At 34.0% G+C, this 20,399-nt stretch overlaps 2 protein-coding genes, 1 long non-coding RNA gene and 1 pseudogene across 9 annotated transcripts; 3 read left to right on the forward strand and 1 right to left on the reverse strand.

The window, feature by feature from the left end:
- Window positions 1–1,247: 1,247 nt before the first annotated feature.
- Window positions 1,248–3,061, forward strand: LOC129320706 (uncharacterized). The gene is made up of 2 exons (XR_008595820.1): window positions 1,248–1,673; window positions 2,151–3,061. It is a non-coding gene; the product is annotated as an uncharacterized LOC129320706 (long non-coding RNA).
- Window positions 3,062–3,162: 101 nt separating this feature from the next.
- Window positions 3,163–6,986, reverse strand: LOC129320669 (uncharacterized). Of its 6 annotated transcripts, XM_054966223.1 has the most exons (9): window positions 6,593–6,983; window positions 6,417–6,483; window positions 6,278–6,317; window positions 5,966–6,098; window positions 5,807–5,878; window positions 5,111–5,191; window positions 4,256–4,354; window positions 3,429–3,490; window positions 3,164–3,338 (listed from the first exon to the last, which is right to left on the reverse strand). In XM_054966223.1, exons 1-9 carry the CDS (start codon window positions 6,875–6,877, stop codon window positions 3,272–3,274), a joined length of 906 nt encoding a protein of 301 aa, XP_054822198.1. In that variant the 5' UTR covers window positions 6,878–6,983; the 3' UTR covers window positions 3,164–3,271. The 6 variants fall into 6 exon arrangements, with proteins under 6 accessions (XP_054822212.1, XP_054822198.1, XP_054822204.1 ...); XM_054966229.1 differs by lacking the exon at window positions 4,256–4,354 and having other exon boundaries at window positions 3,168–3,338; window positions 6,593–6,978; XM_054966254.1 differs by lacking the exon at window positions 4,256–4,354 and having other exon boundaries at window positions 3,196–3,338; window positions 5,760–5,878; window positions 6,593–6,984.
- Window positions 6,987–11,469: 4,483 nt separating this feature from the next.
- LOC129293289 (F-box protein PP2-B15-like) lies at window positions 11,470–12,772 on the forward strand. Of its 2 annotated transcripts, none has more exons than XM_054931178.1 (3): window positions 11,470–11,821; window positions 11,909–12,018; window positions 12,118–12,772. In XM_054931178.1, exons 1-3 carry the CDS (start codon window positions 11,564–11,566, stop codon window positions 12,581–12,583), a joined length of 834 nt encoding a protein of 277 aa, XP_054787153.1. In that variant the 5' UTR covers window positions 11,470–11,563; the 3' UTR covers window positions 12,584–12,772. The 2 variants fall into 2 exon arrangements, with proteins under 2 accessions (XP_054787153.1, XP_054787145.1); XM_054931170.1 differs by having other exon boundaries at window positions 11,471–11,821; window positions 11,900–12,018.
- A 7,268-nt stretch (window positions 12,773–20,040) lies between these two features.
- LOC129302877 (F-box protein PP2-B15-like) overlaps window positions 20,041–20,399 on the forward strand; it is a 2,685-nt pseudogene continuing 2,326 nt past the window's right edge.

Consider the following 20,399-nt stretch of genomic DNA (forward strand, 5'->3'; position numbering starts at 1 on the left):
TAATTTTCACTTTGAGAAGCGTGAAGGAATTGCTTTGACCCAGCATTCCAATTTTAAAAAAACGTGTCATCCCCCTTATTTTACTATTTTTTAATATAGACTCTTTATAAAAACATAAATATTTTAAAACCATTACTATTGTATAGTTACAATATTTAACAATTTATTAGAAATAAAAATATATTTTGTTTTTATATCTAGTCTAATATATTATACAAATACATAATTATTTTTAATGTTATATTTTATTATTATTAAAATTAAAATTATGAAGACCTTATTTTTATTTTTAAAATTTATATGAACTTCCCTTAAATCAAAATGTATGCCACACAAACCTCCCTTCTAATGTTAAAATTCTACTTCAATCATCCAACCGAGTAGTTGACGGCTAAATTTTAATGATGATATTTTATTTTAACCAAAATGGCCCTACGTGGCATTTGTATTTCTCAACAATCATTTAAACTCCTATCTTTGTGAAAAAATAATTTTAACATATATTTTCACGTTTCTGTTACATTATTAAGATGAATTATCATATTATGAGTTGAATAGTTTTCCTGTGCATAATTTTTTATTATTACAATAATTTTAAATATTTAAACTTATTTATTTATTACTCAAAGAATATATATTTTCAATTATTTTATAAGATTATTAAATGACATAATTTTGAACATGTGATATTGATATGTTAATTTTTTAAGTTAAAATCATATTATATATTTCTTTAGACTTATATTTGTTAAAAAATTACTCATAGTTTCAATCACTTTGTTTTTCCTTTGTTTAAAAACTGATTAAAGTTTGTCTATGTTTACTACAACATTAAACAGATAACTAATAAATATTAAACAAATTATTAAAAGGTAAATTAGAGGTTTAGTACGAAGATTGGTTAATTAGTAAATAAAATTTATTAAAATATAGTTTTCCATTTAAAAATAATATATTTCTAGAAATTAAAAAATATGTTTAATTTTGAGAAATGTTTATGAATAACAAATATGTTTAATTTTCATTTCAAGCTCTTTAAAAAAACCAGCATAATGTTATGTGATTATTTCATATAAATTTTGTTGGTACGTGCTTATATAAAAAAGGAGAAAAATTATTTTAAAAATTTTACACAACAATAAAAAATATCTTAAAACCCCACCAATTACACAAATCATTTTGTAGTTTTAAGGTACTCAGGTGTAATTAAATTTGTATATACATTTACTAAAATACCATTCCTTTTTTAAAAAAAGCTACCTCTCTCCACCAGCCCTCTCCTCCCCTCCCATTAGGCTTCGCCGGAAAACCACTTCTGCTCTTTTCTGCAAATCCACTCGTAATGCCCATGGGATTGCCTTTTTTGTCCTCTTCCTTATCTCCTCTCGTGTTATTGGATAAACAAAGCTGAGGCACCCCACCTTTTTCACGCTTTGCATTTGATGATGATCTTCTTCGTCTTGCTTCTAATGTAAAGTGTGCGAGTCAGTACAGAGCCAACTCGGGATGAGCAAGCTCTCCTTACCGTCATCTCTCAGACCCCACATGCGAATCAGGTCAAATGGAACGTTTCCGACTCTGACTGCAGTCTAATCGTCTCGCCGGCGGGATCCAGCTGATTTCTCCAATTTGATGTTTCTTCGTAACATTTACCTCCAGGATAACCAGCTCCGGTGAGTTTCCTATGTCTCTGGCTCAGTTGGGTGTTTGATGCACTTGGATCTCTTGTCCAACAACTTTTCAGGTCCAATTGCTTTCTCAATCAACACCCATTTGACCGGTCTATCCTTGCAAAACAATGGATTCACCGGCGACCACGGGAGTTTTGTCTAACGAGCATTGTTCATAAACTCGGACGGGTACCCTAAACCGGTGAACTGGTCACCTACAACCCGGCTTCATATGAATATTTATTTATTTAAGAATTAATGACTTGTTTAAATGTCACATTCTTTTATATGAATATTTTTGTATATTTAATAAAATTATATTATTTTAATTGTAATTGATTTGATTTGAAGTTGACCGCTAAGTCAACTAGTTCAATGATTACTCTAGTTTTCAGTATTCAAGTATCATTGTTTGAAATTCACTTTTTCTATGATGGCTCTGTTGCTCTCATCCGGAAAACTTCGCTTCTACCTGAGCAGCCCTCCTCAAGGGAGGAAGATGACCAACTGAATAGGGGTGCGAAAAAGATCAAAGGAGAATGGGAGGTGGAAATGTGAATGGCAACTCTGTTTTGGATGGGAATTGGCCTAAACTCGGAAGTAACGATGTGAAAGCTGGAGCTTCTTCGTGTAAGATGTCTTTTGCTCTTAAGTTGAAAGGTGCTCCCAACGAAGAAGAAAAGGGTATAGGTGAAAATGCATCTGATGAGTTTGAAGATTCAGATTTTGAGAGATCGAAGGAGGAGAATGGATGAAGAGGAGCCAGACTGTACGATTAAGATGTGTGGCAGTAGGAACGGGACTCATGGTGATGGGGGTAGGGTTGACAGGACAAATTGTAAATGGATGCCCCCTCTTGAGAATTGGTTTGAAGTCAATGTTGATGGAGCTGTTTGTGAAGGCTCTGGACGTGCAACAGGTGGTGGGGTTATACGCGAGGTTCTTCTGGGAAGTCGAGTTGCTGGTTTTAATCAAATTTTGGGAATCTGTCTGCCTCAGGAAGCTGAAGAATAGGCAATCCTAGGGGTCTTGAGACAGCTTGGGAGTTTAATGGTGGGGTCTGACTCAAAACTGACTATAGATTTTTTTAACTAGGCAGTACGCAGAGCGCAGTGACGCAGAGAATCGAAGACTTCAAAACTAGGAATTGGCAACGTAAGTTTCAGTTTATTCCTAGAGAAATCAGTAGAGTGGCTGATCACGTTGCCAAGAATAGTTCCAGTAAGGAGAATGAATTTAGTTTCATAGATGCTACCCCAAGCCATTTAATGGCCCTGATGGAGAGTGATTGTATGGGATGTCAGTCCCCACGTGATGTTATGTTTTTGTGATCTGTAGGGACTTGTTCCCTCGACCTTTAAATAAAAAAGAAAGAAAGTATCGTTACTTCACTTTCCCAGTAGATTTTGGTACACTAGTCCCTTCTAATTCAGACAAATGTCAGCAAATTACATGTTAACAAATATTATTGATCCTCTGCACTCTGCTTCTTCCCCCCCCCCCCCCCCAAAAAAAAAATCTAGGCCCCGCCTTCAAGCCTATTATCCAATATGCCAGTGTACTTCACTGTGCCTCGCAGGCACATTCTTGAGAAATACTTTTTATTGGGAGACCCAATTTCGACAAAGATAGTGAACCTTGGCGAGAGAAGCCATATAGTCATCAGATCTGCAGGGAAGCATGGAAACGTCATGTTTATGTGTTGCAGTCTTTACGCACCTAACAAATGTGCAGAATGCATAGTGTTCAAAACCAAACCTTTGTCCATAGGGTGACTGGCAAGCAGCAACTATGTGATGCTTAGCGCCCTCCTCATTTTTCTACAAATTAAAAAAAATTAATCAATTAATTTATATAATTTTAATTCAATTATAACTCAATTTTTAAATTTTAACTCGTTATAATTTCATCCTTATAACTCAATTTTAAAATTTTAACTTAATATAACTCAATCACTATGATTTTAACCATTCAAAAATTAATCCCTATATTTTAAAATATAAGATTAGAAAAAAATTAAATCTTTATGATATTCATCAAATTAAAAGTTTTAGTTAAAATTAATCCCTAAATGTCAACATAATGTCAATTTTTAAAATTTTATTTTTAAGATATAATAACCAATATTTTAAATGATTAAAACTATATAAACTGAATTGCAACAAATCAAAATTCAGATATTAAATTATCATTGAATCAAAATTCAATAACTGAGTTACAACCAAATTAAAATTATGAGAATCAAATGATCAATTTTTTCAATTAGAAATAATCAATTCATTCCAAAATTCACATGTCGTCTGAATCAGAAATTAAAATAAAAGTGATAAGCAAGAGCATTCCCACACCAAAAAAAGGGGCCATACTAACAAACAATTATGTAAAACTAGAATGTAGGCTTATGATTTATGTAAAACTAGAATGTAAAACTAATAAGTTGAAGATAAGCCACATTGTTTATGGTTTATGAATTATGAATAGCATAGACTACATATAAAGATCTCAATTTGATCAATTTGTGTTTTTTTTTTTTTCCTTCGGGCCAGGAGTCTGATAAATTAGTTTATTGGGGTAGAAATGAGTACTCTATGAACGGGCTCCATAAAAGGAAACAACCGCAGCGGCAGGAATTCAAGCCCAAAACTTTTAAGCGATCCGCTGCCATTCAAGAAAACAAGCACCTTCTACAAATGGTTACGCAGTGATTCGAACAATGTACATCTAAAAGCCCTCGTCTCATTCAGAGAAGATGCTGTTTTTCAAAATTGTCATTCAGGCGAGGGAATAATGTTCTAATTGACACGGTCGAGTCGGTGTTAAAAACACCTTGTCAACAAAGGAAAAGACAACACGAAGATTGAGAGATGACGTAAAGTCGCAACATCAATAATGATATCTATCAGTATATCATAATATAAATCTCACATGTGACAGTAAATCAAGGATTGCAAATTGAGACACTTGCAAAAAAGAGGAAAATTTATCAAATCCTTGTGCAATGGCTTCTTTATTCAAACATCTGTATAATAAAAGACACATGAAAATAGAACAGAAAGAAAGATTCGAATAAAGCCTCTGAAAATGTCAAAGTAAGAATAGGATGAGTACTACTGAAACAGCATAGCTTTCTTGAGTTATGATAAAAAGAAAGAAAGAAAGAACCCAATAATAAAACCAATTATCTATCTTGGCATAAACCATAAAATCAGCACCAAGTCATAGAGAAATATCTCTATATTGACTTAAGAGTCATAGATGTACATGACGGCAACTTGGCACCATGATCTCCATCAGGCATGCCCTCTAAAAGCAGCAACAGTCCGTGAAGAGGGCCATGCTTCTTTTCTTTCTTTGTTAGTTTTTATTAGGTCATAGTTCAGAGGCATATCAGTATGGTGGGGAAAAAAAATACAGGGAAATTTAAGGAGTTGCCGGAATACCTGAGATTCGTAATAAAGCCCAGCATATAGTGAAGCATAAAAAGACTCATTTTCTCGGCCTTGGGAAAATGCAGCCACAACCTAGTCAAAAATATCAATTGCTTGTGTCAGACATTGTTCTAGAATTTCAAATAGGCATCTATACAACATAATCGCGTTAACTTATATCTATACACATACACATACACATACATACATACATACATACATATATATATATTTCTCAGCCTTCCGCACAGGGAACTGAACATTTATATGAATTGCACACTGACCTACTACAAGTCAAGATGAGCTGTGAATAATAGTACAGAGGAACAAATTGTAAATAAAGTATCCTTACTCTAAGTCTAAGACGAAACAATTTCCGAATGAATTCAAAATAACCATGCAAAACCGCGAACCAGAGAGTGCCCCCCCCCCCCCCGCGGGGCCAACCCTTGTTGTATACGAAGTAATCTTTCAAGACAGAAGCTCAACGGCAACCCTTGTTCAAGTATAGACAATAATTCAAATTCGGCTTTTTATCAGGTCAGACTAATTGCAGTGCTGTTTGAAAAAAACCTAGCTCTACCATTTAAAGGACTGAAATCTTGTAAAAAATTAACAAAGATCGCGGGGTTATATGAAGTTCAACTTTCTTGTAGATTACATGTATGTATTCCATCGTGAGTCAAAAAGCATCAAAGCAAAGCACACCTTCTCGGGATCCCCACCATCTTTAAACATATTATATGCTGCCCTCATAACAGGCCGCCGGTCGCTGCCAACCTGGATTCAATTAATTAGTAGGTAATATCTTGAACATCTATATAGTCACTTTCATGTCAAATTCCTAGTAATGGACTTATGACTTGCCTCAAGAAATCGCTTCCTTGCTTCATCCACTCCATACAGTTGAGCTTCGCACAGAAAGCACCATATGGACTCCTCTGTATCATTTGGATTTTGTGCAACATCTAACCGAAATTGCTCCGCTCCTTCTTCAAATCTATCGTATGAGGAACACAAAGTCTTAATTCGACCGGGCAGGGAGTAGTTTTATATTTCATAGAACGACATTGAGAATCAAATATTTCTCCTAAAAAGGAAATGAGATATGCATATACATACTGAAGGCTAGTATTAGGATTTAGGAAAGTCAAAAAGCCAAAGATATCGCATTAGCACCTGTCGAGATAGTATAGTGATAGTCCCCTTTGCCAAAGATCTGGTACCAACCAAGATATCCATAACCAATTCCATGTAAATTGGCACAAATATCAATATTCCAAATTCACACAAGCGTTTCCAAAATTTATAAACCTACATGCCTTTTGACGAGGGTCCAACGCAATTGCCTTGTCGAATTCCGCTAAAGACCCCGAGACATCACCCTTCACAGGTAAAAGCACCAGAAGAGTGACAGACACTGGATTGGCCAAAATCCTAGCAGGGGAAGAATGGGAAGGAAGCTGCTCTTTGATAAAAGAAAATGAAGAGTACCTGCCTAAAGAGAAGCATTCCACGTCGAATTGAAAGCACAGCTTCACGGGCATTGTTGGAGCCTCCGGTTAAAGCGTCCCAGATGCCGGAGACTGAAGGAAGGAGAAGCCTCCGGGTGAGGGTGGGAGGAGGTTTCAGGTGATGGAAAATTGCTGAAGGGATGGGACTAAGGAAGGCCGACTTGGAGGGGTTTTTCAAGGAGACTGAAGAAGCAGAAGACACTGAAGGAGGATTTGAGGAGGGAAAGATTATGGCTGTAGGTCTAAGGTTGAGAGTAATCGCCATGGATGGCTGAAAGAAGAGAAGCGAGGATGAACAATCAGAAAAATGCCACGGGGAGATAGGTAAGGCCTGTGACGTGGGAGCGGAAACGGTTCAATTCTCATAGAGGGAAAGAGAAATAGGGCACTGAAGCCCCACGTCCAGCAATGACCATCGTCTTGACATATGGAGTTTGCACTATTTGGGCTGGCCTGGTAAATATGGCCCATTTTGCATAATGAAGAAGAAGCCTGTAGTACCGTGCCACCTGGGATTGAGCATAATGAAAGGGACTGTTCCTTGTAACATAATGGAGCAATATTCAAATTTATTGAATGAGGTTTTAATACTTGATGTGTCTTGAATGAATTTGTCTTTAATAAAACAGTACTTTCAGGGGCAACCAAAAAAAAAAAGAAGAAGAGACTCATGGTGTGACAAAAAATATTACAATGATTATTGTGAAGTGATAGTAGATTGTTGTTTCATGATACATCGATTAAAAATAAAATTGAATTTAGTGTTATTAGATTTATCAGTCTTTTTATAGACTTAAATTTACCATTCTTTAATATAATTTAATTTGATTTAAATTTCAGTGATGGAAGTATCAGAAAATTCATTAGATTTGTCATTTATGGCATGCTCAAAGTTTGCCTACTATTCAAAAGATAAATTTGCTTTAAAATATTCAATGTTTTAATACGCTTTTAACTAATTTATATCCTTTAATAAATTTGTTAGTGACATTTAAAATTACATATTCTTTACATGCTTGTCATCATTTCATGGGCTGTCTTGATTGGAAAATTTTAGTAATGATGCCCCTAATTACTTATGTTATTAAAAAAAAATTCTCAATGCGAGGTTCAACGAGGATCATAATCGATACTTGAGCAGAAGAACGTAAGTCACGAAATCGAAGGGGAAAGGGCCGACTTCTAGCTCCTCCACAATTCCAAGATAGTTTATCCATAAACAATTAATAGGGGATTTAGGCACAATTGCCAACTGCCACGTCAGCCGTATCCATGTTATCATCTGAGAGGCTATTATCTTCTTTCATATCTTTAACATTTGTATGTGGATCTTCAACCACCGCCGGAGGTAAGAGTGGATTACGATCAAGGGGTTTAGTCTTAGTTGGAACATCATTTTCGATCTGGGTAAATAAGATATCAGGGTGAAGGGTTAAAGATGAATCAGAGGAGGGGGTGTAGGTGTAGAACGAGTGGAGGGTTTTTTTTAGTAAAAGCAGATTTGTTTACCTTTGGGTTTGGAATCTACAACATTTATTGAGCCATGGGACACGTGATGAGTATGTGGAATAGGCCTTCTTTTAGAATCAAAGGCCTTGGGTTGTGTTTTGTAGTGGTCTCTTGGGCCAGAAATAGGGTGGCCTATAGTAGTGTCATTTTAGGGAAGGCTGAATGGGTTCTTTTAAGCACTTGGCTTATTATTCTCTTTGCCCTGTTTGCAATCTGCCTCTTTACTTTTTCTTATGAGTGGGTTCTGCTCCACTTTTAACTAGCTTGGTAGAGTTAGTCTCAAAACCTGTTGACTGAGTAAAAATTTTGGGGGTTGCTTCTGCAAATGCATGGCCGTCATTTCCCCCCTCGTCTGCCAAATCTTTTCACATAGGCACAATAGCATCAAATCGTGTGTCTTGAGTTGATGCTAAAGGAATTTTTTGCAGTTGATCCTCTTTATGGACTAGGGGACCACCCCCCATATCGTGGAGTAGGATGAGGCTTGCCGCTTTGAGGCACAAGCATCCAGGCATTGTACGGATCATCGTCTATTTGATGTGACGTTAAGGTTGACCTTACCGGAGTAACAGCGACAGTTGCCTTCTGGATTTGAATCCCCTTGCAGAGTAGGAGAAGTGCTTTCTGAAGTTCTAAGCAGGGACAGCTTAATCGATTAGGCTGTAACAACCACGGTTAAAGCAGATTAAATCAAGGCTTTCATATTCCACTTGGAATAAATGCTTCCTCGTAACAAACTTAGGAACTAGTTTCTTGCGGAGATCTATTTCTATGCTAATACGTACAAAACGTCCTCACTCCACATCGTGAACATCTTCCTTGATTTCAGAAAGAGTCTTCACATCGACCTTAAGTGATCTGAGAATACGGTTACCCAAACGCCAGAGATAACGCTTGTTATAGTACGGACATGGGGTTTGTGACTCTGGCCCAGATAGCTAGCTTGGTTAGTTGATTGCTTAAGGGATTAAAACTCGGCGTCCATCGTTAGACAGCCAAGCAGTGCCCGGCAATAACCAAGGGTCCACCATGAAGGATATGCTTGAAGTCGTCAGTACTAAGTTTTTTGACGATACAATAGTTATTTCAGAGATCAACTATATGAATATTAGACATTCCCCAAAGCTTTGATAGTCTGGATTTCATGGACCCATAACCCAGCTTATACCCCAGTAAGGTGACAACTAATGAACCCTTCCAAGGCAGGCAGAACTCTGCCCATTCATCGTCAGTTACAGGAACTTCTGGGTTTTTTTTAAGCCATTCTTCCACAACTTCATCCGGAGCTTCGTCAAAGCTTTCTAAGACGTCTTCTTCGGAGTCCATCGGCTCTTCATCTTCAATGAAATAAGGGTCATTGGCGATGCCATTATAGCCTAGCAAAGAGTCTCGGTACGAGATAGCTTGACGCGCTGGGGTCGGCGATAGTTGGTCGGCAAGCTTTTTATCCTGGTCCATAGGACTAGTTGAAACCTGACTATTCATCGGAGCGTCTTCTTCTACTGGGGACATTGGTTTGTCCTGTTCCATAGGACTGACAGGAGCAGAAAGAGTCTCAGGGTGAATCCTCTGTACTGAACGAGAACGACATCTTCTTGTTCTCGGAGAAGACCGGTTTGAGGTAGGCTTCTGGACGGAATCCTTTTTCTTTTTCTTATTACGACCATCATGGTTGGGTTCGGAGGTAACCTCCGAGAACCACTGGATTCAGGGTTCATGGAAGGTCAAGCACGCGGAGTCTTTTCAAATTTGACATACATTGAACCTCTTGAAACACTCCCACTGGTTCGTACAAGGTCTAAAAAAAACGAGGAAAAAATGGGGTCAACAAAGAACTCGTCGGCCTGAATATTTGCGATGACCATGTAACTCGAGCATAACATTGCTGACAATTTAATTAAATAATGACTGAATCCGCGTCCTAAGAGTAAATAAAAAGGAACAGCGTCGTTTACCCAAAAAACGGAACAGTGTCAAATGAAAAATCAAATAGACAAAATGACTGACAATCTGGGATCTGCAGCAGACGCAGACGGCCCACGTGCCATTTGTTAAAACGTATGCGAGGCCAGGGGCGATGTGGCCATGACCCTAGGAATTGACATCTACCTGAACAAGTACACTCACGCGCTTGAATTTGGGGAAACATTTTGGCTAACTAAAAAAAAAAAAAAAAAAACTTGGATAAACCGACCAATATTTTTAACCCTGATTTACAGCTCGACCAGCATTAATTAATAAACAGTAATAATAGTAATAAAAATAATAAGCCGACCTGGCCTCCATTAATAATCATAATAACAATAATAGTATTCTTCCTCTTTTTTTTGTCACCTTTTAAGGAAAAATGTGTTTCAATGCTTATCTAGTATTAGCTTTTTTAATGTATGGATAATGAAAACTATAATAGCAGAGGATATTTGAAATTATTAAAATTTTAAATGATTAAAGTATAAAAATAATTTAAAATTATAAAAAAATAATTTCTTTAATCATATATATATGGTAAAAAGATAATATTTGTTTTGATTTTATTTGTAAAAAACTTTAATAGTTATTATGTTTATCATCTTATCTTTATTAAATATTAAGAAATTTGTTAAATATCAAAGTATTTTATTATAAAATAAATATTTTATTTTATTCTTTTAAAAAAATTTAATAATTATTATGTTCGGCTTTATTATCTTGTTCTCATGCTTTTAGACAACTGTCGGTATCTGATAGTAAGTAAGACACCTATGATCGGGATATCTTTGGAAGCTCGGACAGAGAGAATAAACGGACACCTCGGGGGTTACACAAGGCACCTTGTGATTTCTTACAATTTCACTCGCCTCCTTTCAATGGACCAGAATAGATCTTAGTTACGAGTCACTGGAAGTAATTTGTAAAATTCAAATGCTTAATTATACCCGCCTAAATTTAAAATCGCAATGGTTTCGCAACAATTTTTTTTAAAAAAACAAACCATTATTAAATTAATTTCTGGAAACAAAAGTGCGAGACTCTCTTAAACTCGATGCACAGATTGATTTAAATTTATTGAAGGAATGTGATTCCTGTGTTAAATTTTAATTTTTGTTTACATGTCGTATTGTACACCGTGCAAACTTTTTTACTTATTAAGAAAAATGTATTTCACATTATAAACGTATATTAGTATATAGAGGATGCAGCCTGAAAAACATGCATTTTACTGCTATATGTGAACCCACCGCAAAGCGTTGGGGAAGGATGATGGCGACGCAATTGGACCCAAGCTAGTGTGAAGGCCGAAAATATAATGACGAAATAAAGAGGGCGGGACAGGGGAGACTGCCGCCTGGGGAGCTGCTATAAATATGGTCATCGAGGATCCTTTCCCCATTTCCCTGTCCAAGATAGCAATCTAAGTTCCCTCCTTACCTTTCTTTCACGTATATCACCACCGCTGCCTCTCATGTCTAACATCGATACCTTGCCGGAGGACTGCGTCTCTTCCATTCTCTCCTTCACTTCGCCGGCCGACGCCTCCAGATTTTGCTTGGTCTCCTCCTCCCTCCGGTCCCCTGCTCTCTCCGATCTCCTCTGGCTCTCCTTCTTGCCCGACGACTACAACCACATCGTCTCCAGGGCACTCGCCCCTCTCCTCTTCTCTTCCAAAAGAGACCTCTTTCACGCTCTCTCACATCCGATTCTCATTGATGGTGGCTCCAAGGTTACTCCCTCTGCTTCTTTCCCTCAACTCCCTCCTTCTCTCTTTCTTTTCTATTAATTTTTTAATTTTGTGTTGAAGTGCTTCCAGTTAGACAAGTCTTCTGCTAAGAAATCTTACATCCTTTCTGCCACGGAGTTATCTCTCACACGGGGCAACGACCCCATGGCATGGAGCTGGATACTGATGCCTGAATCAAGGTCTCGCTCGTAAAATTCTTTTTCTCACACACACATACACACACCGTCAGCTGCAGCGTTGAACTAGTAAGTCTGAAAGAGTAAAAGATGATGTTGCAGGTTCTCGGTGGTGGCTCGTCTCAGAACATTGAGCTCGTTGGAAATTAAATGCAAAATCAGAACAGGGATTCTGACACCCAACACTTGGTACGGAGCTTATCTGATAGTGAAGGTGTTTCAAGGAGCGTACGGGTTGGACAGTGCAGCTTCGGAAGTGTTCGTTGAAGTGGGAGGCGTGGTGAAGAAGGGGGAGGCATATCTGTGCGAGAAGGACGAGAGGAAGCAGAAGACGGAGGCTCTGTTTTATGGGAACCGGAGAGAGATGTTGGAGCGGTCGTCGGCGGTGACGAAGGAAGATCGAAAATACCCGTCGAGAAGACCAGATGGGTGGACGGAGATTGAGTTAGGGGAGTTCTACAGCGGGGAAGAAGACCAAGAGGTGAAGATGAGCCTCAGGGAAGTGGGATATCAACTGAAAGCAGGGCTTGTCGTGGAAGGCATTCAGCTCAGACCAAAGCATGCTTGACCAAGACAATGTCCACGAGACCAAACGACAGATAGAATAAGCCAAACGGTGTATCCTGTATAGTATTTGTATGGGTTTTACTTTCATCCTATTTTGAATTTTCTTGTCCTGGGTCGAGCGATAACATATGGAAGAATGACCCATACATTTCAAAAAGATTAATTAATTTAAAATTTTTATTCTATTATAGTTGAAGAATAAATAAATTTTTTTTGTTAAAATTTAAAACATAAATTGTAAATTTATCCTAATAAAATTATAAAATTAAAAGTCAAACTTTTAAATTCTTAAAATTTAATTTAAATTAATTAATTTCCTTGAGATTTCTGTCATTCTCCCGTAACATATTGGTGCCTTGGTGATCGTCAATCGTAACTTCATTACATTAATGTGATGTGCACTGAAACCTGCTAGTGTAACTGTATTGTTAGGCTATTAAATCTATTCTTCGGTCTCAGAAAATGTTTTAGGCCTTTTGTTATTTTTCCTCTTAAACATTGATGTTCATTTCATTTTTTTTAAGAATGCAGTGTTTGCTTATGCCTGTATAAAATATTATTGACAATTTCAATAATAATTATTATTATTAATAAAAGAAGTTTTCTAAAAATTAAAATTATTTAAATCTTATTTAGTATCAACCATGTTACTTTAAAAAGAAAAACCAATTTACAGAATATGTTAAATGAATTTGTTATATTATATATTAAAAATAAAATGTTACAATTATTTGATTGTAATGATTTTAGGTGCAGGAATATTAGAAAAATGATTTGTAGATAAATAAATGACAACACAGACTATTTAAAAATTTTGACATGGAATCAAAAATTTCAACGCGTCGCGTGACTGGAACTTATCTTCATATGACTTCTCACACTATTCAGACAGATGGGACTCGTTGCTCTGTTTCAAGTCCCATCCTGTCCCACAGATATACATGGAAAAATAGAAATTCACCAATTCAGAAACAGGAGGATTCATTTATTCGTGGTCCTCACGCACGCAGCATCTGGTTATTCTTATTTTTTTATTTTTTGGTGAAAGCATCTGGTTATTTATAAGATTAGCATGATTGCAAATTTGCAACTTCGAAGGTAGTGTTTGCGTATGCCTGTATAAAATAGTATTGACAATTAAATGAATGCTTGGATGACCCTGCGTTGAGGAATACTCTCTCCACTAAAAAATATAATAAATTTTTTTAAAAATTAAATATTTAAAAATATAAGTTATTTTTAATTAAGTTTTTAAAATATAATTATTATCTTTTTTTTAAGTATCCCTGTTGATAATGACTTTATATTTATATTAGAATATTTAATGAAGATAAATATAAAAATATAGAGTTAATTTAAAAATAAATAATTACTTTCTTAAGAAATGAGTTCAGTTAAAAATACCTTATATTTTTTAATGGAGTAAATAATGAGAATCAACAGTAATATAACTTTGCTCTAATCCTAGTTATTTTAGTGGCAATATTACTTTTTTTTTATGGTGAGGTTAGCATTGACATAATGACGCGAGTTATATGTGTGGACGTGTGCATCTCTTTTGGCCGTGTAAAAAGGTTAAGACTTAAGAATACAATTTTAAAAAATATATAATATAAATCTTATTTTAAAAGAATAAAAAATTCAATAAATTTATAAAAAAATTAGAATACTTAACACCCCACTATTTTATATTTTAAAATATAAAATCTTATTTAAAAGTATCTTTTGAAATAAAGGTAATAACTTACTCCATATACCATCTCAGCTTCACTTAGGAAAATTTTTTGGTTGATGTTGTCCTATCCCATATTAGAATTACTGTTAATTCAAAAAAAAATAATTACTGTTAATCATTCCTTAATTAGATCCCTTTCCAATCTCACAACTTTGGTGTAATGTGTTAATTTCTCTCATGCTTTTATGGCGGCTTTGTACAGATTCTCTTTGAGTTAATGAAATTCCCGCTTACTCAAAAAAAAAAAAAAAAACTTACTCCATAGTACAAATTAAGCTAACATTTTTTCTTAAAATTACACATATTGTGCACCGGGGAAGCATCGCTTAAAGTTCGATTGTCACTGCACATGATCCAGCAATACGCTCTAATTGGTGGGTCATTCAGGGTCCTTAATGATGAGTTTTATATTAATGTACCCAAGCTTTTGTATATGCAACTCGTCGTAGTTATCGTGGAAGTCACGATTCAACAATGATCTACAGTTGTTAAAATGTAAATCTTATGAGAAATAGATAAAAAAATTCTAAATGACTGCAATTTAATTTAAAATAAATGTACAAATTTGGCCCTCAATTATTTTTCACAGCATTGGGTAACTTATGTTATAAAATGATGTTAAATAAATTATTAACTTTAAAAAACGGAACATCTGGTGGCCTCCATTATTTTTGTCTATTTTATTGACATTATTATCATGAATGTTATTAAATAAAAATTTTTTGAAACTTCTTCTTCTCAAGTTGAAACTAAAAACAAAAGCAAAAAAATTAAAGAAATTGACACATTGTAAGACTTATAAATATAAAAATAAATTACGTTTGATTAAAATTGATAGAAAAATACTGAATAGTCCTTTTTTTATTATAGAGGTTATTTAGTGTCCCTTGAAAAGAATAACAGTACATTCCTACAATCATAGTCATTCTCTAATTTAACTAGCTAATTATTTTAAGATAATCTCTATTAAATGCTATCAGTTTATCAAAAGCTCTCTGTTCCAGTGCCATAATACTAGTCATTTCCGTTTTTGGTGAACGCGAAAATGATGCTGCAATTTAGCTAGAAAATATATACGGAGGTTGAAGTTTCCTTAAAACACTGCTTAGGCATTTGTTATTTTTGAATCTAAAGCATTTTAAGAAATTCGGGGTCATAATCTAAATGAAGCTAGATAGGAAGTGCAAGCGCATCCTAACCACATTAATATTGGGAATTGGGAAAATGGAAGAACCGAAGATATGGCATCAGTACCCATCGAGATAGCGTACTACAGCGGCAACCCTTTGCCGGAGTTTGGTGTGCAAAACCAATTCCATGAAAAATAGGCTCAAAAATCAAGATTCCAAATTCATAAACCCACACGCTTTTTGACACGGGAATTGGGGAGGGGGATCTCTCATGGTCTCTCCTTCTTGCGGATTAATATTGCTGAAACAGATGTGGGATTCGCCAAGATTTCATTTGTAAGAGGAAGAAGTGGAATGAAGCTGCTCTCTGGTAAAGAAAATGAACAGAAGCACTCCGCGGGGAATTCAAAGCTCGGTTTCACGGCCATCGTTGCAGCCTCCAGTTAACTCGATATGTTTTGTTTGTTTTTAAAGAAAATGTCAATCAAGGATAACTGGACCATATTTATATCAATCAATAATTAATAAATTTTAAAATTTCATTGCAGTTCATCTGTCCCTGACCGACATTGATTTTTTCATGCATGATGATCAAATTATTTCTAAAACATACTTAAAAAAGTCATCTCAGTGTCGTCAGCGCCGGTCATTGGGGTGGGTTTCGATGCTGGTAACACTTTTTTATTGAATTGGTAAAGGTGAATGAGGAAGTTTGATCTCACAACTTTGGCCATTAAAAAAAAATTGATGGCTATCAAGACACCAAACTTATTTAATTATATATGATAATATATATATATCAATTCAAGGTTTTAAAGTACTTCTATATTATAACATAACAGTACATTATTAATTTTAAAACGGTACTTATTATTTTATTAATATTATTTATTAATTTAATATGATTAATTATAAATTCAGAGTTTTAAAATTTTACACATTTTACTTGTTAAAATCTAAATGTATTATTGTTAATAATGAAATAGTTATTGTTAAAATGTGAATGAATACTTATTGATAAATGACTAATACTTATATAACTAAGTCTATTATATTAGCTTTTTGTCAAAACTTAAATGGATTGTTGTTAATTTTAAAAGAGTTGTTGTTAAAATTTAAATAGATACTTATTGATGGAGGGTTAATACTTCTATAATTAAGCCAATCTTATCCCTTTTTTAAAATTGCAAAAGCTCCAATTACTTGCTATTGATATTTTCCCTTGTTTTTAACTTTTACTTTCTCTCTTTCTGTATATAAGATAAAAAAAATTATATCACACAATTTAAAAAAATTAATTAACTATAATAATTATGTAAAAAAAATAAAAGAATTGAACTAAAATGCTTTATGTTAATCAACATAAACATTCATTAATTATTTTTTATTAATATAAATTATGAGAGATAATTTAAAAAATATAAAATAAATGTTTATTGAAATATATAATTTTATTTATATAAAAAAATAAATAAAAAGTAATAGTTTTTTTTTTTTTACAAAACGGAATTGTATATGATAATTTGTCAAATCATACTCGATGCATTTTAAAAAAAAGGAAATCTTGATTCGGATTTTGAGTTCCAGTAAAAGCATCAGTATCAGTATAATTTTTTTAATTCTGCGGCGAACATGAGACGAGAAATTTGAAATATCCAAATTTTAAATTGGAAAAATGTATGAAACTCTGGGAGAGGCCGCCTGCCATTTGGTAAACATAGGCGGTGCCAAGTGGGGTTCCTCCATTTTCAAATAGCGATAATTTATTTTATTTTAATCATAAATTTAATGAATGATTATGATGGATAAAAAAAAAAAAAGGAGATAAAGTGAGTGGAGAGGCCCTCTCCCAACCGTGACTCGAGCACATTACCAGGTGTGATCACGCCAATTGGATTGAAATCTTGGTAAAGATCAACATGTCCATGGCCACGTGCTATTTGGCAAACACAGCCTTGCACACGCTTTTCTTTTTCTTTTTCTGTTTTCTTTTTGGTTTTGAATTTGGAGGCAATTTGACTTTCCATTTATATTAAAAAAACTATTTATCACAAAACTACACTTTTAACAATATTTATCTAGGTACTATAAATTAAAATTTAGTTTGATGAACACCAAGTTTCAAAATTTTTCTTGTTAGAAATATGCACAGAACTTTTATTTGATTTTTTTAAAAAAAATCAAATATTTATCCCATCTTCTCTATCTTCAATCAAAATTTTTTTGTCAGACATTTATCAAGCCCATTTTATTTAATTTAAAAAAATTAAATATTCATATCATCCTCTCTCTCCTCAATTAAGTTCTAATCAATTATTTGAGCAAAATTTAAACCATGCAATCCTTATTTTAACATCATTAGCTCCGTTAAAAATTAAAGAATCAATTAAAATTAAAATGTTAATATCTAATACAACATTAGATGCTTGGATTAACCAATTAAATCACTGTGAATCTCTAAAATTGTCAAACAAAATGCTGCGAGTGATACTAAGTCATCATAGGTCAAAATAATAAAATTGTTATCACATTTTAGGCTATGTCATAACTGATACTAAATTACTGTAAATCCTTAAAATGTGAATTGAAATATTATGAATGAGACTGAGTCATTGTATCATCTCTATTTTTACTCCTTGAATGTAAATGAAAAAGTTTATAATCATATAAAATATTAAAGAAATTATGTTTAGTAAAATACACTAGTAGAGTTTAATTTTTAAGATGTTAATGGAGCACTACAAAGATTATATAATGTGTGTGGGGGGGGGTTATATATTACTCTTCTAGTCTTCTATATTAGTCACTTTCTATGAGTGTAATCTAATTCACTTTATAAGCTACTAACTAATGAGATTGTTTTGCTTCAAATTAAAATTCTCAAATTACCTTTGAAAGGTAAGAGAGAGAAATATAGAAAAAATAATATTATATTATTTGTTTTTTTTATTTTTACTCGAGAGTTATATATAAAACTTTACTTACTTTTATTCTTTATACTTTTATTACATTAGTATTAATAAGATTGATAAAAAATAATTTATAAATAGAATCAGAGAGAGTATTAATTATTGAAAAGAAAAGAAGGAAGAAGATTGAACAAAAACAAAGAGAAAACAAAGAATAGATACATAACGTAAAGCCCACTAACTTATCTTATTATTTTCAATCCTATTTTTTCTTCTCACACATCACTTCCTTTTCTTTCCTTTTGTCTTCCTCTAGCACGGCGCACGGTGAGAAATTGAGACAAAAGGCGAGCAAAATTTTAAAGATAGGGCTCTATAATAAGATATTCCAAGTATGATCTCAAGCTTTTTTAGACTATATAAATATTTTAAATATTTTTTTAATCACATACTCTCTTTAGTTTTTAATTCACTGATGATAGAAAACTTAGGGTTTGATATAATTTGAGTTTTTAGAGATTTAATTTATTATTTAATTTTTAACTGAGTTAATGATGTTGAAATAAGAATTGCATTGTTTATATTTTACCTAAACAAGAGAAGAAGTGACGGATATTTGATTTTTTTAAGTTAAAGTACATCTCTAACAAAAAAATTTTTGAAACTCAGTATTAATCAAATTGAATGTTAATTTATAGTATTTAGATAAATATTATTAAAAGTGCAATATTGTGATAAATATTTTTTTTATAACATAAAGGTCAATTATCATTTGAAATATATTGTCAGGTATTGGCCATAATAAAAAAAAAAGGTTATGACCACTGAACAGAAAAACTTTTGAAAGAGTTACTGTCCACTAAACTCAAATTTTACTCAATCCAACAATTTAATAGTCATATATTTTTTTATTAAAAATATAAAGTATTTTTGGAGGACTGAATATTAAAAAAATATAAAATATTTTTAATCTTTTAAAATGTAATTATTACTTTTTTTATAAAGTGTTCATATTGAATATATTACTTTATATTTTTTAAGATAAAAGATTCTATTAAATAAGAATAAATATAAAAGATAGAATTAGTTTAAAGTTAAATAATTATTTTATTGAAATAAGATTTAATTAAATATACTTTATATTAAAAAATAAAAAATAACTTATTTAAGGTACAGCAGGGCCATTACATTTTGAGCATATTCTTCAAGTGAAACTTGAAGATTGATTCGCCACTTGATTAATAATCAAGCCCACTACTAGACTCAATCTCATATTTTCAAAAAGAAAAAAAAAAGACATTAGCAATCAATGATGACAATAATAAGCCCAACGGAGAGAAGTACACAACATGATATGCCGCCTTTAACTCGTATTTCAATTTTCAAATAATCTGCTCGACTCTCTCGCCCTCATTCTAACCACATCCCGTCGTCATCTCAATTCTCACGCCATTATTCCAAGTTAAACAAAATCATTTACCTCAGGCCCGAGAATTGGTTTCCTTGCGATCTCATGTGATGATATCAATTGGACTGAAATTGTGAACGATGACTGATGATGTGACGCCCATGGCCACATGATCTGACGGCCAAAATAGAATGACAAAAGGAGGATGGGCGAGTGGAGATTAGAGTTGGCTATATATGTAAGCCCCGCGACGTTTTTTCAGCTCTCGTCCATATCATGTCTGCTACTACTCCCATTCCTTCCAACATCGATACCTTGCCGGAGGACTGCGTCTCCGCCATTCTCTCCTTCACTTCTCCGGCCGATGCCTCCAGATTTTGCTCGGTCTCCTCTCCCTCCGGTCCCTGCTCTTTCCGATCTCCTCTGGCTCTCCTTCTTGCCCGATGACTACCCCAACATCCTTTCCAGGGCGGTCACCCCTCTCCTCTTCTCTTCCAAAAGAGACCTCTTTTACGCTCTTTTCCCGTCCGATTCTCATTGATGGTGGCTCCAAGGTAAAACCTGCGCCTTCTTTCGATTCCCTATCCGTTTCTCTTTCCTTCTAATTTTCCAATTTCCAATTTCGCTTCCAATTA

This window comes from Prosopis cineraria, unplaced genomic scaffold (assembly GCF_029017545.1).
Source record: "Prosopis cineraria cultivar Desert tree isolate PC_DT_omini unplaced genomic scaffold, ASM2901754v1 PC1, whole genome shotgun sequence".
In the NCBI taxonomy this organism is placed as follows: domain Eukaryota; kingdom Viridiplantae; phylum Streptophyta; class Magnoliopsida; order Fabales; family Fabaceae; genus Prosopis; species Prosopis cineraria.